This window comes from Varroa jacobsoni, unplaced genomic scaffold, assembly GCF_002532875.2.
Source record: "Varroa jacobsoni isolate VJ856 unplaced genomic scaffold, vjacob_1.0 scaffold_1034, whole genome shotgun sequence".
Taxonomy (NCBI): domain Eukaryota; kingdom Metazoa; phylum Arthropoda; class Arachnida; order Mesostigmata; family Varroidae; genus Varroa; species Varroa jacobsoni.
Genome location: NW_019213936.1, coordinates 59,656 through 78,150, shown reverse-complemented (window position 1 = coordinate 78,150; position 18,495 = coordinate 59,656). Strand labels below are relative to the sequence as shown.

General features: G+C 37.4%; 1 protein-coding gene across 3 annotated transcripts; it reads left to right on the top strand.

The window, feature by feature from the left end:
• Positions 1 to 11,431: 11,431 nt before the first annotated feature.
• On the top strand, positions 11,432 to 18,115 carry PNKP (Polynucleotide kinase 3'-phosphatase). 3 transcript variants are annotated; one of them, XM_022843025.2, is made up of 9 exons: positions 11,439 to 11,663; positions 12,781 to 12,996; positions 13,750 to 13,911; positions 14,324 to 14,528; positions 14,928 to 15,118; positions 15,445 to 15,616; positions 15,923 to 16,252; positions 16,701 to 16,770; positions 17,108 to 18,115. In XM_022843025.2, the coding sequence occupies exons 1-9, from the start codon at positions 11,471 to 11,473 to the stop codon at positions 17,315 to 17,317; spliced, it is 1,749 nt and encodes a 582-aa protein (XP_022698760.1). In that variant the 5' UTR covers positions 11,439 to 11,470; the 3' UTR covers positions 17,318 to 18,115. The 3 variants fall into 3 exon arrangements, with proteins under 3 accessions (XP_022698762.1, XP_022698760.1, XP_022698761.1); XM_022843027.2 differs by lacking the exon at positions 16,701 to 16,770 and having other exon boundaries at positions 11,432 to 11,663; positions 17,108 to 17,354; XM_022843026.1 differs by lacking the exon at positions 12,781 to 12,996 and having other exon boundaries at positions 11,441 to 11,663.
• Positions 18,116 to 18,495: the final 380 nt, after the last annotated feature.

Here is an 18,495-nt window from a genome sequence, read left to right as displayed (position 1 = left end):
TGACTGGTAGATCTCAGACTACGATTTTGAAAGTGAGTCATTTCAGTTATTGTTGATTCTTTTATTCCAATACGAATTTCAATACGATTAGGTCGGTGGCGTTCCTAAAAGACCGGTGCTAGCCATCACGCTTGCTAACTTTAGCACGTTCCGATCTTGCTGTTTGACAAATGCGGGATCTACGCTGAGGAAAGAATTGCATTAACTTTTCGCTGCCTTACGCGCTTTCTGCCTTATAATTATGTTAGCTTCCTTTAAATATTAGGCCTTTCTGTGTAAACAACATATGACTATTACGACAATACGATTTGGAGCGGAGACATACTTCACTATCGTTCGTTAGTTCTGTAAACGGACATACAGAGGCGATTTCTGAAATAGACGACTAAATCAAAAAGCTTACGATTTTTGGAAGTTTGTTTGCTAGGTTATCGAAATAGTCCCTAAAATTCGCTACGTTCAAAGCAAAGTTGGCATAATTTCGAAGGCCATCGAATCACTTACTAATCTCGGCGAGCAGAAATCCGCGCTGAAGCAATGCAAGCAATCGACTCATAGAGGAGCTAGCATATGATGCCGGCCTGTCGTGAGTTGCAAACTTGAACAGTATCTAACTGGCTGGAACCAAACTCGGCAAGTTTTTACAACTTACGGAGGCCGTTTTTGATGCTTTATGGTGTTTAGTACTTAATTTGTTCACAAACACATTCGTACGAGAGCGCCGTGGTATCCACTTTAAGGTTCGAAACACGTTGATCTCTCTTTTTTTTTTTTTATCGGTTTTCGTGGTTCGCGAGCTAGGATAGCGTTTGGATGGTTACCTTTGTTATACACTTCCCGCCCCAGCGCAGCTAATTTACAACAGTTTCTGAGCATTCTCGTATTGTACAGTAATCTAGTATGTGCTCTAAGGTAGATAAAGTATTCATCAAGGAAGTAACCGCTTCTGTTTTACCTGTGGCGGATCTTTTCTATTTCTGCGTCGCCATAGATTGATTTTTTAAATAGCTAAAAAAGAGCGATTCATTGGACATCATAATATTCATTACTGAACGATTTGGCTTGACAAGGTCCGTTATTTTGATAGCGATAGAAGTAACTAAAGAAAAAGATCGTTCAGCTAAGACGTTTAGCAGAAAAACGCTAAAAATTATAGGTTACCTCAGGGCGACTTGGTCCTTCCAAACCCTACACAGACCCACTCAGCCTACGAAAACACGAACTATCAGATCCGAATGCCTCGTTGACTTTTGCCAAAGATCTGCTATGGCAAAAATCGCCGCCAATGCACCCTCACCAGCCTTAAGACCTAGCGCACTGACAGCTTAATAAGAGGATTCCAAAAGCTGGCCGCCGATATTCTGCTCTGCCAGTTAACATCCGGCAGATCCCTCCAGGATCTACCCGATTGCGAACGTCGCCTCAGACTACGGGCTGCGTCACGTATATGTCAGACGTCGCGACGTCTCCAACACTCTGCAAGAGTCTAATTGTTCCTTCAACAAATAAAAAAAAATTTTCGAGATGTACGTCTGATGCCTTAGTTAAATCGCCCCTCAAGCGGCCAAACCCTTTCGGCACAAACCTGAACAGCTATGGGCCCCTAGGTTTAGCAATCAAGCACGTGACCATTAGACAACCGTTGGCACTGGTATCTTTTTCTATCGTAAACAGACGTATCTTCAAAGTGATTGCTCACACTAAACTAGTGTCGGCCGCCGTTGATTTTGCTTTGCCAGCAATCGTGGCCAAGCTAACGGGGCTGAAATGTTTAAGGTAGAACTGAACAGGTGCAAGTATTGATTTTAAACACCGGGAGCAACCAAGGTACCATTCCACCCACAACGGGGTAACACCTGCTGTTTCTGGGCATGCGAAACAGACGGGCAAACTGTCGGTAGAAGAACGCGTGCTAGGCTAGGCTGACCTAGGCAATATCTAGTCCCTATTGTATTTAGCCGCCAAAAGACTTTTTTGATCAGTACCAAAACAGTCCTTACTATTTAACATGTATTGTCTCTGTCCGGCAACCTTTTAGGGTTGACTGGGCCACGTTAAGCTTATTTCCTTTGTCAGAGGCAGGTGATATTCTAATTCGTGGCCACTTGACGATCAAGCACAGATCACGTAGTGGCAAAACAAGGGCATACCACATTACTAGATTCCCGCAAAGAGTATATAACCCATTTGCACTTGAGTTCAATCACAGTACTTTCCGCTTCTCGAGATAAGGTCAAGGAATTGCCAAGTAAACGGAATCGCACAGTCGTCGCACCACCGAATTTGATAAACGCTGACGGTAACATTACGGCCTGCGACCATGAATGCGAGGCGGGCCGGCCTGTTTACAACAGACGCTGAAAACTCTGTAACAGGAACTTGGCGCAATAATTCAGTTAACGCTATCGCATTCTAGAGTTTGTCAGTCATCGAGGTAAGGTGCTGACAGGGTGCTAACGTCATTTCCAGGAAGTAGATTTTAATACGACGTGATGCATAGTTAAATATTGTCTTGATGTAATGCGTAATATTTATCTTTTTAAATAGTTGATAAATCATCAGGCCTCGCAAAAGAGTCGGCGGTCAATTACCATAGCCTGAGGGATAAACGTAACAGAGGTAATGCGCAGATCACTTATGCACGATGTTCCGTTTGTAAAGATCAAAGTATTTATGTAACTTGGTGCACACGGGCAGAAAAACATTGGTTTTTGTAATCCGCTTGTCACCAATTTTGCGCCACATATTAAACGAAAGAGCTGACGCTATTTGTTGAAAAAAAAGTTATTTCAAACGTAAGAAAATGCAGTTTAATAATTTCAGCGTATAATTCCAATAAATTAATAGTTCATTAACTTAGTTAGGAACTTACCAGTCTGATCTACGAACCCGTTCTTGACGCTTCACAATTGTCTTTATAACATACGGTGTTTCCATTTGTTGTCACATGTGGCAACCAGGCGGGTCCTTGTCTCGACAACTCGTTCTCGTTTCAATGTCGCTGCACATCAGGCTTTTAGTTTCTTTTCCCTCCGGGGGTTTCCTCCTGGGTCATGAGCCAGATGGCCATCGGCCATCTGGCTCATGACCTTTGCGCGTCTGTGGATACCTGCAACAAAAAAAAAATTTCATCACCGTGGATCGCGCTGGCATAGAGCATTTATGCTGTCGTTAGCTTTGTTAGCTTGGGTTCAAACATCTCGGCATATTTTGCCATCAAGATAAGAGCCCCTTAAGTGTATCGAGCGAACTATAAACGTTGTTCGAAACTAAAATCGTCGTTCGAAATCCAAAAACAGGAAGGAAAATGACACTAATTTCATAACTGGATAGGCCTAATTCATTTAATTAGGTGTCTTTTGAATACATCGTTGTAATTGTACTCGTATTATTATACGGACACTGTCTGTAAACGTATTCATATCACCACTTAATTCATCAGGTTACAAACAACACGATGATATGTTAGGTAACTTGTGGGTTTTGATCTTTCGAAACCGATCAACCCTTAATTAAAGCGAAAGTTCATAGAACTATTATCTAGGTGAGAGTCTCACCACAAACAGCTTAAAAAATAATATTCAGATGACTGTATTATGTTTACAGCAAAACTATCTGAAAGATACTTAGCAGCCTACACGTGTGCAGGCGAGACGACTTCCTTCGATAGGACTGCCGATAACCCATCAATACGGTTTTTGTTCAGTTCAGTAAGTGCTCAGGACACAGGACCCAGAAGTCCAGCAAGCGAATGATTGTTGGGCTTCTGGGTTCTGTAGTAAAGCAATACACTTCAGTTTATGCTGTTCTACACATTTTAATTTACCGTGTTGTAATATATGTGACCATGAGTTGAATAAATTTAAACCAAATATGTACCGTCATTCAACGTACCTCTATTCTAGGCATGACACGCAGCAAAATGACGTAAATGCACCCTTCTATAAACCCAAATGAAATGCATTTCAGAGTATATAATACTTATAGAGCTTTTGCTTACTCTATTGTATAGTAAATGTACCAGCATTACCATCTACCAGCACTGCTTTGTTTGCCCCCCAGCGAAGCGTACGATGCACAGACGAGAGGAGATACGGCACGATACCGCTCTACCCGAACTGTTATCAATGGCCCATTGCCCAAGACACGCTTTATAGAACTCTAAAAGTACAAGAGACTCGCTGATAAACAGTTAGTGGATTCGTTTTTTCGTCTGCACCTACCTGTCTTATATGGATAGATTCCTTTTTATCCATTAGGAGAGTCATAGCTTTCGCTAACAATGAACATGAGCAATACGACAGAACACGTACCAGCTAACAATCAAATGCAGAGCGACAGAAACACAGATATCTAACTAATCGTTTATTTAAACATCTTGCTTGATACAAGCCTGGTTTTTATCGCATATACATACCGTGGATAGGAGATGCAACGGTATTGAATCACACGATAGTGATTAGCTGTCCGATAAACTCCCTTGACCCTCTGCAACAAACAGCGTCGTAATCAAAATATATTATGATGCAAAAAATAGGCCAAAAAAATTTTCAAGTCTATCAAAGACTGGCGTATTTTAAGTGCATCTTTATTTCTAACCCTGAATAGGTTTTCTTGCTTGGTTGACCCGCAAAGCAGTTGTTCAAGGAAAGCTAAAAAATGGTATTCTAGTTTAATTTTATAATTGACACAATAGCGTCTAGGGGCAATTATATGGGATAAAACACTAGGCTAAATGTAAATGCAAATGGTCTCGAAATTTAGCTATATTCAGATGCAAACGTTGTCAAGTTTGCCGGATTCTGGTGTACCTGACTATAATTCAGGTAAACTAAAAGTTCTTAATGTTATACCTTACTAGTTTTTAAGTTCCTATAAAATAATATGTTCCGTAAATTGCTTGCGGGTTAATTGAAATAGACAGAATCGAAAAATTAGTAAAACGATCTAGTCTACTTAAAACAGCAACAACTTCCCTAAGTTAACCCTTCAAAGACCGAAACGGTCCCTGGAAGAAAAAAAATTGTAAAGAAAGACAACTGATGTCAAATTTCTGTTTTAACTTCAAAGGTGTTTGGAAATGTACGTTTTAGCCTCAAAACTACCATTTGTTACAGGCGAAATTACTTATCTATAAAAGCAGTCAATTCTAAATGGGCTCGTGATTTAAAAAATCTGAACTTATAACGAAGTTTGACTGTTAAAAAAACTAGTGTTCTTTCAAGCAATATTATAGATGGCACTTCACGACGTAATCGACACTCTTGCGTGTTATTCATGACCTGACTTAGATGCTTTTACAATATATGGCTAAAATAATATAGTTGATCAGATATATCTTCAGTCAAATTACTGTCCATTATTACTGCTACAAAATACATATTCAAGGTCTACTTCTGCTTTTACAAAGCAGCAGCAGCAGCTGCTGCTGCTGTAAACATCAGTTGACTTAAACTTGATTCGTTCCTCTACTAGATTATGTTGACAAAATAGGTTTCCTTTAGCTTTAAAAAAAAAAACCGAAAAATTCTTAAAGTCCAACAAAGACAACATTCAAATAACGCTTAGTCTGTTAAGTTTCCTCAAGGATTTTACTTGTTCCTCGAAAAAAGAAAAACACAAATTTAATTCTATTTGTCCTACTGTGTTAACGACTCAGTCGAACGCTTATTTGAACGGGAGTTCTCACTACAGCTGTTTTTTTTTTTATGACAAAGATTACCACTACAGACAGAGGGGGGCATACAGAAGAATAGATAACAAACGACAAAATTAATGGAAAGGCTTCATATTGCCGAAGTTATTTCCACGGGTTCATGAGAATAAAACATGTTCCGATTAGCCATTAGTACGACACTTCGTCTTTTTCTGGGGTTGTAAATATGTAGCGATTTAAGCGTGTGCATCTGTCGTGTGTTCTCTGTCTGACAATGTATAGAAAATATGCGGTGTATTATTGTATATTTTTTGAAACTATCCGACATTCTCTGGCAATGTCCCGTGTCTAGACACAAGAGCTGGACAACAGCTGAGAGATCGTTGGAAAAGTCTTTTAACGAGTAATGAACAGTGGGTCGTTTTTGCTGCGACCAACGGAGATCCCAAGCTTCGCCAAGACTCTTGAAGCTTTGGCGTAGTCGAGATCTTCATTTTTTCCACTGCTTTCATTATCGATAAATCTATTTCGTGCGAAACAATGCGACCCGCTGTCGGGCTCGAATTCCAATTTACCACAGCTAGGATGTGACTTTGTACTAAGCACTCCATATCTCCCTATAAAGGAGCTAATTAAAGATTTCGATTTTCTGCGTCATCGATTCCGGCTTTTGTTCAGATTCACTGCCTGATACGGGTTCATCGCTAACATTTATGTTTGCTTTTATCAGTTAATTAGTCTAAATTTGCTGGCAAGCGTATACTGTAGCAGTTCTAGCACGTTAGTGCTATCGCAGAGTTTGGGCATCACAGACCTTGCGATAGTTTTAAGAGACTATTCGTTGTAAACTTCAGTCTACATATACATACATGTATAATTATATAATAAAATACTGAAATATTACCATATAAATGTACCTGGTTATTAGTTCGATATTGCGGATCCGAAGACATTTTAAAAAGCCACTCCTATCGTAAGCACGTGTCACTCCAAAGTGTATTTTCAGATGTTTATCTCATCAATATAGCTTATAACAGTTTCAGCTACTATAAGACTAAAAGGAATAACGTAGGTTATTAAGTCCATCCAATCTAGCACGCGATTTTGTTTCAAACACATCTTTAGTGATAAAACTTTGGCACTGCTGAATGACTGAATACAACATTTTAACTTTGACTTGTATCAGGCTAACAACCAGCGTGATGCGAAGTTACCGAGTTTGCACGAATAGCACTATCTCAGGAAGTGTTAAGTTATATATAAAAATATTTGATGCCGACAAACCCTCAGAGGCTGGCGATCTACTCCGACACTAAACATTAAGACTATTACAAACCAATATTACGCCCTTCTGCTGTCGTTATGCTGTCGTGTTATTAAATCGGTCTCACCGTAATTCATTGGACTGTTTCTCCATTCAATCAAAGCTGATTTAATTCACTTTTAATCGCTGTAATTCCCCATTGAATTTGTTACTACTTGTCGTTCGTTTATGAAGCTAAGGGCTTTGCACAGATGCGCCCCATTTCACGTCCTTTAAATCTTAAAGAAAAATATTTCGATATAAAGGCTCAGCAGCTACACTGATGGAGGTTCTGCATTTACCAAATAGAACCGATAGCATGTTGAGCATACTTCCATAGTCAATGGGCCGCGCTTTTTATTGCGAAATACACTCGGTATTGTTCGCTGAAGAAGATGGTCGTTGATCACTGTGCCACTAATTGAAACCGAAAACAAATCAATAGTCCTACGAGGGAAATTCTGTATGGTAGAGAAATACAGATTTTGGTCAGGCATTGACATACTACTTCACGTAAGTGGATATTCAGCAAAGCTGGCAGAAAGAAGGCGCTTCGCGCCACGAGGACGTCCAAATCGCCTTATAAAGGCCTTATGTTATACAGGATTGGTTGTGTGTTTGACTGTTTGTGAATGAATCAAATGTGCGCATTTTGACAAAATAAGCTTCTCTAACGGACAGATACCCAAACGACAATGACTGCTAATATAGTTGGTAAAATACTCCTGATTGCGTTAGATATACAATTTTTACTATGTCATTCAAAAAAAAAAACCTTTTATAGACTTCTTCTAAAACCGTACAGCTTTCATTAGTCTGATGAATATCTTTTAGTCATTTAGTAGGCAAAAAGCTATAAAATGATGATATTTTATCTTTCTGTTGTTCGAAAAGTTTGTTGTAGTACTTTTCTATTGCGTGAATATTTTGGCATATTTCTTTTTAGCCCATTTTTGCTAACCTTGAACTGTGTACGCTTTAACTACATCCAGAATACATCGTTGAACGATATACGAGCTGGCTCCTCAGTCGTCACCGAAAACAACTAATTTATTCAATTCAATTTCTTCAGTAATAAAACAAACGTCTCTATATAGCTTATATATAAACCACATTAATTAGTAAGCTGACATTTTTTTCTAACTATGACACTCACAGTTCAATCAAATTTTAAACTTTAGTTAATGGATTTCTCAGTTGGTTTATATTTATTTAGTAAATACAATAAACTCAAAACGACTTTTGCAAAAGACGCCACAGTTAACATTCGAAATTGTGTGTCGATATTTTGTTGGAATAACTGAGCAAGCTTTATCAATGAAGCCATTAAACAAATACTCCACGAAGGTCTACGCTGAAGCCCATATCAGCAATCCTTTTTTTGCTTCGATTTTGCACTGATTATCGATGTTGACAGTTTATCTACATTAGTTTTCTTTGTTGCCTTTCCAGTGATGCAGGGTTCCAATCCTTTGCTTAAACTGGCAACTGCGATTTTCGCTAGATATCTAATAGCGGATCACTGAGAATCCCTGATAAAGCCATACACCCGGTTGTCGCGGCGATCCAAAAAGGTCCGGCACCGGCTCTTAAGGCTAACACCAATTCGCGTATAGAGTAAGGAAAGAAGTACGACTTAATTACTTTTAGGAAAAAACGCGCGGATCAGTTGAAGCCGTGGAATAAATTCGAAACCATGATGAAGCTTTAAGACGAACAGATAATCGTATTCATATAACCTGAGTACTTAGCGAAGACACCCCCCCCTCCCTCCCTCCCTCTAACCTCCGGAAATCAATCACGCACTTGCGGTAAAGATATTCCCACTTGCATCCAGTCTAGTGCAAAGATCCCTCTGCCATATCGAGTTTAGGCTCTTGGGAATCTCCTCGCAACAGGGTAATTTAATATGTGGTTTACTGTTTTCCCGAGTTTTGTTTTTATCTCGACATAGAGAAACAGAAAGTATATAAATTTTTTCGGTCCGTTCGCGTGTTCACCTAGGCTAACATATTGAGCGCTGTCGATGCGTACTGCTAAGAACTTGAATACCCAACTCTCACTTGGAGTCATCGGAAGTTAATAAAGCATGCCTCACATCCGGATGAGCATTTTCCAGAAGCTGTTCGCATCTGAAACGCTGGAACAGTCTTGCGATCATCCGACATGGAAAAAAACAAATGATCTCATACCATACGTACTACTAATGTCTCTATAAACAACGTACGCTAATGTGCATTTTTCTAAAAATCGCCTCTTTCGATTGATTCGTAATGTATAGGAACGATGTGTCGTCATGGTATAGCTTGTCTATTGATGCCTTTTCCTGTTGAGAACAACCAGGGGCTCTGGTGGACTCCACTCCGTGTACATGCTGTGTCGACAGTTTCATAAATAAATAACCAGTCTCCTATAGAAGTGCTTGCTGATTGATTCGGAGCGATTATAGCTTCGCTCTCACGTGACTTTAAACCTGTTATAATGCGTTTAGATAAACCTTTAACTTACATGTCATTATTACTAATGATTACAATATCGACGGGCGAAAACGTTGATGAACTCTCGATATAGAAAACATTTTGTAACAATGCGACTACTATAAGTTTCATAGCCGATCGAGGCGCTTTTCTGTAACTACAATGCATCTTGTTTAGGGGAAGTCTTAACAACTACGATTGGATTTCCACCGCGGCGACGCTTCGAAACCTTACTCCTATAATAAAGTAAAGATCTCGATCTAAGATGGTTGACTAACTCGTTTAAGCACATGTGCCGTGTAGGTAATAGACATACTGAGTAGCATAAAGTTGCTTGGTGTATCAACGAGAACGAGAAAGGCAAAGCTTTTTGAACCCGATGCAGACGAAGTTAAGAAAATAGTTAACTGGAACGGAAATTGAAAAATGTAAGTTGAATATAGTTTAGTAGAAAAAAAAAAAAGCTTCATTAATTATAGAGGGAAATACGTTGTCTCATTCATGTTTACACATTTGAAAAGCTCGTAAGAAATATTCAAAACTTTTTACATAGTGGAAGAATAATTAATTCAGCTAAAAAGTTTGCGTGTTGAACACTTAGTTGTATCTCTTACGAATCCATTATACGGACCTTTCAAAAAAACCTTTGAACTACATTTTTCGGTCAACTGTAAACATCAAAAAATTTCGAACGGTGTCCTAGTTAATACAATTTCTATATGGAATGAATGCTTAGAAAATTATGTCCTAGTCAAACTTGCTGCTTACACCGCCTAATTTTAAAACTAGATCAGAGCTAAATATAAAAGACCAATTCTATATGGCAGATTGGTTGTGGGATTTTACCATTGATCGACAGGCAAATATTATGCCGTGGCCGAATACTTTTGATTAAAATTAAATTTCCGAGATAATTCTCTTCTAGTATTATTTACCATCGTTCCTGTGAATCACCGCCTGAGACTTCTAAATGAGTACCTATGCCTTGTTTCATTTACGTCGATAGCTCCTTCTTAATGTTTCGAAGCACAATTCGTCTCGTTCAGACAGATAAACCTTGCACCAAACATGCTCCCGTTCCACATTATCTGATCAGAAGTTATTAAATCGAATTGAAATAAGTTTTCTGTAAAATTATAATAAATTAAGTGATTTTTGATACCAGTGCCATATATAGAACAAATAGAAGCTTTTATAGTTTATCGTTTTATATGTATTAGCTATAATGTAATTTCAGATAAGGTGAGATGTATACAATTTTCGCAGTCGTTAGCCAATATTGGTTACCATTTACCACCAATATTATCATTTAGTAAGACCCAATATTAGTATTTTTTTAAAATTCTAAAATTAAAAAAATAATTAAAAAAAGTAAAAAATAAATACATTTAAAAATTGAAAAAATGATTCATATTCGTCTTACTAATTATACCACAGTTTAAAAGAGACCTCTGAAACCGAAATTATTTGGTTATGATCTAATAGAGGTGTCATATATAGCTGTAATTTACTGAGCTATTATTGTAGGTTAGAGTTATGTTATTATTATGTACGTTATATTATTTGCCACTAAGTTAATATGGCTCCTGATTATAACTTCGATTCATATATGCTCGAAAAGGCCTTTGATCTCATAGCATAGATGAGCTGAACAAGAGGATATTACTTCACGCGTTACAGGCATTAAGATAAAATTTAACCTCACAAATGAATCGATTTGAGTCGTTTAATAAATAAATAAATCGTCGTTTAATAAAAAAGAGTTTAATAAAGGAAACAAAGTAATTATGCTAACACCCCGATAGCACATTTGTCCCAGCGCGTATCTATACGACAACCAAATGCCGTATGATAGTACAGAATCCAACAAAATACTGTCGGCGCTCAATGCATTTAAATATCTATCACAGCTGACAGTGCATTGAAATATATATTGAATATCAACCCTTCTCGCAGCAGTGATTCGATCGCGTTCGGACTCGTCTGCTACGTTATATATGAGTTTAAATTTTGGCGCCAAGACTCGACCAGCTGATGGAAATCATCGGCAGACTGAAACACCTAAGCCATTCCTCTAAATTTGTAAGAACTCGTGTGTGTATCAGTTCGTATTGCGAAATTGCCATGATTCGGACCTACCACAAATGTGTTCTCATCGGACCGGAGAAGATTGGGCTTCAGGATGGCGAAGAAGTCACTCTTAAAGGAAAGGCCGGCAGCGAGCAGGGTAAGCGTAGAAAATACATTGCACTGCACAGTGCCTAGCAGTCGCCGAATGTTGGAAAAGGAAACAGAATTAATATAATAAAAATATTGGTTGGCCTATTGTATCATGGTCGTGATTATTCTTAGTTGAAACATAAATCAGTTCACTTCATTGCGTACAAATTCGCTGAACTATACGAGGGGATAGCGTTATTTGGGACACAATCATTTTGCACAAAAAATAAGGCATTGATGAAGTGACGGAATCTACCGCTATTTACATCAAAATATGTAACAGAGCGATTAAGGCATGCAAACAACGTCATACTTAAGTTCTATATAATACATATGTAATGTGATGGCCCGGAAAAGCGCCCTAAACTTATGGAATATAGTTCACAATATATAGTTGGAGCATTATTGCTTAATGTGGTACAGCCGCCGTGGTCCTACTGGCTTATTGAATAAGATCGAAGAATTTCATACCCCTGACACTAGACCTGTCTATTAGCTCAAGTGATCAATAACAGAATCTTTATTATAAGTTTCTGAAGCTTAGCTAAGCATGCAAAAAATGGGGTAAAAAAGAATAACAGAGATAGCCTTCTCCCAGAACTTTTACTCCGCGAAATGACTCAATCGACGAGTGATATATTTTAAGTTGCCCTGACACGGAAACAAAGTAGTTTATATACAATTTAATGTCCTTGCTGCACTGCTAATCGTTATTGAAGCATATAGTTGCTTGCTTTGGGAAGGGTTAAAAATCGTTCAAAATCATTAATTGTAACTGATATGCAAAGGCAAAAGAAGGTTAGACAAACGCTGTGTTAGTTTGCCTAAGGGTGAACGTAAGTGTAAGAGAGTACGAAATATTAAAGTAAGTGATTCACTTCAAAAACGAGCATTTTGAAAAAGCGTGTAGCCATTTAATGTTTTATTTATTGACTCATGTATTTAATCAATTTTTAAGAATTAGACATCTGCTCTTTTTCTCGTCGCTTACTATTGTTATTTGGTAGTGGATCTGTTTTTTTTTCGTATCTATAATAGTAGAGACAGTTCATTCTACTGCCAATCATTTTCAACAATAATAAAAACGTTATTTAAATGGTCATTTTATACACGTGGCATTTCAGTTCGGATAAGTCCCGATTTTTCTACCGGTTATATTAAAGTTCTTCAGTTAGTGGACTCACAGAAGACTGTCATACCTGAGCGGTCTGTGCTTTTGAAGACTAGGTTTGACTCCTGCTTAGTAAAACATCGAGAACGAATTCGACTGGCAAAGGATATCTATTACGAAGTTTCTTTCCCACCGTGTGATAGAGAACTTGAAACTTCATCTTCGATCGGTATGAAAATGGACGGTAGTGTAGTAACATACTTGATTTCGCAATTTGACATAATGGGAATCAGTTAAGGGCTCAGGCTGGTCTATGAAACAACCGAGCCAGTTATGTACCACCATACCACCATGTTTATAAAAGTACGTAAATTTGATGTAAATATAAAATGTATATATACTAAAATGCATAAATATGTAACTTCTACATATACAAGCGAATGCAAAGACGTTTCTTTTACTACAATTTACGAGACAATGTACGCAATCATCTAGAAATTCTACTTGTATGTCATTCTTACATTATTACGTTGTGTATACATTGTATATTGTTACCTTCATGACAAGATGGCACTGCAATGTAAAAACGTTTGCTTATGCCAAAACACTTTTAGGGTTGGAACTACGAAAAGCGAACGTTCGCTTATGTTTGCTTGCATCTATGCCACTACAGTTTGGTCTCCTGTTGAAACGCTGTTTCTCTTCATTTCAGAAGTGAAATGTTTTTACCCCTTATTGAGCCTAAATCAATCATCATAGGCCACTGCGTTTTAATCTAAAATCTGAGTGTAGCGAAATAGTTGTATTAACATGTTCCTAAATTTATGAACTAGTCAAAGCCTGATATTTTAAGACAATTAGCCAGATGACTCTAGTCATATTTCTATGTGTCTAATGTATGCGCACATGTAAAGTATGAATCTATGAGGAGCTGTGCAACAACATCGATTGTAACAGTGCAACATAACTGTTATTTCACCAGGTGGCCAAAAGCGCAAAGTAACAAAGGTAGAGCTGACAAAGGCAGAATCGCTAGCGAAAAAACCAAAGGTGGCCACCACTGAACAGAAATCTCTCCTTGCTAAAACAGATAATGGCTCGGAGTCGACCAATTCGGAATCATCGTTAGAGACAACACTAGCTGGTCAGTTCCGCTTAGAAGCTTTGCTATGTTGCTCTCTAACTGAAAAGTGATCACTTACATAATTAAATTGGTTACGACATAGTCTGACTGTAATGTACGATTGTTATATTCGGTTATGTTATACGTCTATATATATATATATATATATATATATATATAAAATTATATTATATGTCGGAACCATACTTTTATAGCACTTACTCAACAAAATAATTTGGAGGTTTTTTCCATTTACATTCATCAATATTTTATTTTATATGCGAAGTTGGTGCGTATTCTTTGCAACCTATTTATACATTAAACAAATTGTCCATAATGTAATTTAGTATGTCATTTAAAAAATTGACGTTATTTGCAAAACAGGCCATGCTAATTTACTATGATCGCAGCATTTTCGCCGGGTATTTTGTAGGCTCGTGGGAGGATATTTCGGACTTAAAAGTTCTCGTCTTCCAACCACTGAAGAGAATTCGCTCTACAAAGTGCGCTTGCTTCGATATGGATGGCACTTTGATTACTACAAAAAGCGGAAAGCAGTTCCCTGAAGATATGCGAGATTGGCGACTTTTATACCCAGAATCTATTTTAACAAAAATAAAAAAACTCAACGATGAAGGGTGAGGTTTACAAAATTATCATTAATTAGAGAATCACATTACTATTATTGCTATCAGTAGATTACCATTACTAGAAAAATACAATTAGCTTCCAGTGACGTTTACGTGATATCTGGTAAAGATATAAGGTATAAGGTGCTCTGGTATCAAAATAAATTAGATGAGTATTATTTAAAATTCTAAAGTCATACGTGTATAATAAGCATAACGTATGGGTAGCCTCACATGTTGAACCCTTACTATTGGGTAGTATTTTAAATTTGATTAAAGTTTTTTTTCTTCTAGCTGCACAAGCTGATTTCTTTTGGCATCGACTCGTATTTCGATAGGTCTGCATAATGCTAAAGGAAGCACTTGAGAAAAATAGTTGTCTTAGGGTGTTACCTGTGTTTGTTTTAGATACCGATTGGTGATCTTTTCGAACCAAGGGGGTCTAGCCACTGGTAAAGAAAGCAAAACCAATCTCCAGCGGAAGTTCATGCAAATCATGAAGAAGATAGACGTGGCTATGACAATGTACCTTACGTATGGTCGCGGCATCTACAGAAAACCTTGTGATGGGCTTTGGTCTCTCCTGGAAAGCGATAACGGTCGGTTACCTTAGAACAGGGCAACATTGACCAGTTCTAGTTATGACTGGCAACAACTTCTAATTGAACGTTATATTACTAATTAGGAAAAAAGGTTACACCATTAGTTTTCAAACACACGGAGAAGCATCCAGTTTCCTTAGACAATAATGTATCCATGAGTTACTACTACAATATTTCATTTGTATGATACATATACAAACTGAAATTTTTCGCCTAGCCCCTACACGCTTCTAAATGGGCTTATTTTTTTTTTTGTAACTAAGGAGAACTAGTATCTGTATTTTTCTTGAATCACTTTTACCTTGATTTGCCGTGAATTTTAGGTCCTTTGGATAAACGTGCGTCCTTCTATGTGGGCGATGCTGCCGGTCGTCCTAAAGACTGGCAGCCCAAGGCCAGGAAAGACCACTCAAAAGTGGATCGCCTTTTTGCACTAAACTACGGTGTACCATTTTTCACCCCGGAAGAATTCTTCCTTAAACATCCGGTAGTAAAGTGAGTAGATGTGGCTTTAGCAAGTTAATACCGCAGACAATAAATATGCTATTATGCGTATGGTATTATTATTATAAATCTATTTAATTCTCTTTCTCCAGTAACTTTTCTTAAAAATATTCATGCCAAAGTAGTTTATGCATTCATTACTTGCGTTTAGCGACTGAAAATCTATAATACAAATGACGCAAGCCATTACCACCAGAATAATGCTGTGTTGTTAGCATTAAATACAAAAAAACGGTATTCTTATTTTTATACTACACAATAAACAGCGTATTTTGTGTTTGCTATATTTGTTTATAGGTTCGACATGCCCGAATTCGACCCCAAATCGCTTTTCAATAATCGCGTGTACGGAACGGTTATCGAACCCGCTTCCGATAAAGGTACAGAATTTGTATCGATCCACAACATGGCCGCCGATCATTCCGAGGTTGTCTTGTTTGTCGGATACCCCGCCTCAGGCAAGAGTACATTAGCCAAGCGCCTGGTTGAAGAGGAAAGTTACGTCCACATTTGCCAAGATATGCTAGGCAGCCTAGATCGCTGCGTCAAGGCTGTTAGGGAAGCCCTAAAAAACAAGCGAAAAGTGATCGTTGACAATACCAATGTGGGAAAGGAACAACGTAAAAGGTGCCTGTATATATATATGTATATATATATAAGCCTGTAAGAAGAAATACTATATATATATATATATATATAGTATTTCTTCTTACAGGCTAGATTCATATAATTCATGTTATAACTTTACTACTCTTCAATAAGATAATAATACTGTACGCAAGTTGCAGAGACCTTCTGCTTTGGTAGAGTATCTTAGTTAATAACTATATATATATAGATACACGTGAATGAATATGTATTATGTGTACTAATCTAGTAAATGAAAGATCGTAACTGAAAGGATTAATCGTTTTATCACTTACGGAAAGCTACCTTCCATATGTATCAATGTAGTAGCTTTATTACTATATAAATGAACATTATACTTGAGCATACGGCGCTAATTAACAAAGCCTGTAATGTTCCGTAAGGATAGTATGGTTTATTTATGTAGTGCTACTAACTTTTCGGGCAGGTACGTCGATCTGGCTAAGGAAGCAGGTGTACCATGCCGTTGCTTCTGGTTTAACTGCTCCATAAATCAGGTATGAGAATTGTCTTATGAAAACGTACCAATGTGGGCTTTTTTTGCACGTCCTTGTGCAACTCGATAACTTATTATTCGCTCGTTGAACGATAAGTGTCCCTGTTAATAATGTGTTTGCCCTCTAAACCTAAAAAGAGGTGAAATGATCTAAATTTAAACCGTCCATAGCCACACGATTTGCCTTATGTAGAGCAAAGAACCGCGTGCTTAGTTAAGGCGATAATAGAAGCAGACGTAAAATTCGAAACGTTTATTTCATACTCATATTGGTACGTTTGATCTTAACATGTGTCGTCTTCACCATCCCTTTTTTACTTCCCGTCTTTACCTTGAAGGTTCGTCACAACAACAAATTTCGTCTGCTAACGGGAACCGATGCACAGCACAAGGACGTCAACGACATAACATTATTTTCACTTAGAAAAAAGTTCGAAGAGCCGGAGGCAAATGAAGGTTTTAACCAAATCGTTGTAATGAAGATGGTGCCACATTTTAAAGTCCAACACCATCAACAACTATATTTTATGTATCTTCTCGAAGATTAAAGGATCGTAAATTTTTTTGAGTAGCGATAAAAGAAAATTGATGTTTTCAATTTTTCACTATGTGTAGTGCAGCTTTAGAGGCACCTAATGTGTATTTGCTATATATATATATATATATATATATATTGTGTATATGCGTTTCTGTTGCGGTAATTGGAATAATGATTGTATTGGTCTTCGGACTGACATATGTACATATATGATATGTTCAAAAAAGTACCCAGCCCTATGAGAAAAGAATCAAAGTTTCAAAGATAGCCTTTCATACCTCATAATTGATGTTCGTTCCATTTGTATAAACACATCTCCTAGATAGTGATGTTGATTTCGAACTTCGATCGCAACCGCATGCACCAAACAAGACTTCAAGCTAAATATTCTCTTATCATTTGCAATCCTTTTCGTTTTTTCGTTGCTTCTAGTTGCTAACTAAGAATGTATTTTTTGAGTAAGGAATAAAAATGTATGCATAATGTTACTTTTAAAACTTAGAACTGTGCAACTCCCTGAACACCTTGAATATTGCATATAATGTATCCATTGCTACACCAATACATTGTGTTTACCTATGTCTAAGATTGAGATATCTTTACATCCAAGCCATTCGCCGTGTGGTCATTCAGTAGTAAATAGACTTTGTTATATGTGAGGGGTAGGGAGGGGGGAGTCAAGAGATTTACCAGTAGACAACAATATATGTACAACTATGGCCTTCCATCGTACGTTAATACGCTTATGTAAACTCTAATAAAATTCATTTAGCCAATTAAAATATCGCTAATATTAACATCGCATTAATCCGTTTGTCTTATTAACTAGTGATTTAAAAAATTTATATTATACTTTGTTTATCGTACTATTAGATAAGATTCCTAATATAAGTATTATCGTTTCGGAGCAGTTCTGTATTTTTCATACAAGCATAACAAATGGACTAGACATCTGTGTGTGTGTGTGTTACAATGCATTAGATAGCACACGGAGCTTATCATTTTAAATAATTTCTCATCAAGGATTTGAGGCTAGGGAAAGTAAATCACAAAAACTTGCCAGTACCAATAATTTATTAAGAGTAGATAATAAAATATCACTTCTAAAGTGATGAAACCTGATTTATTTACTTATCAATTGTTGAATCGGAAGTACTCAAAAACTGAATCATGGGATTTAAAGCGGAA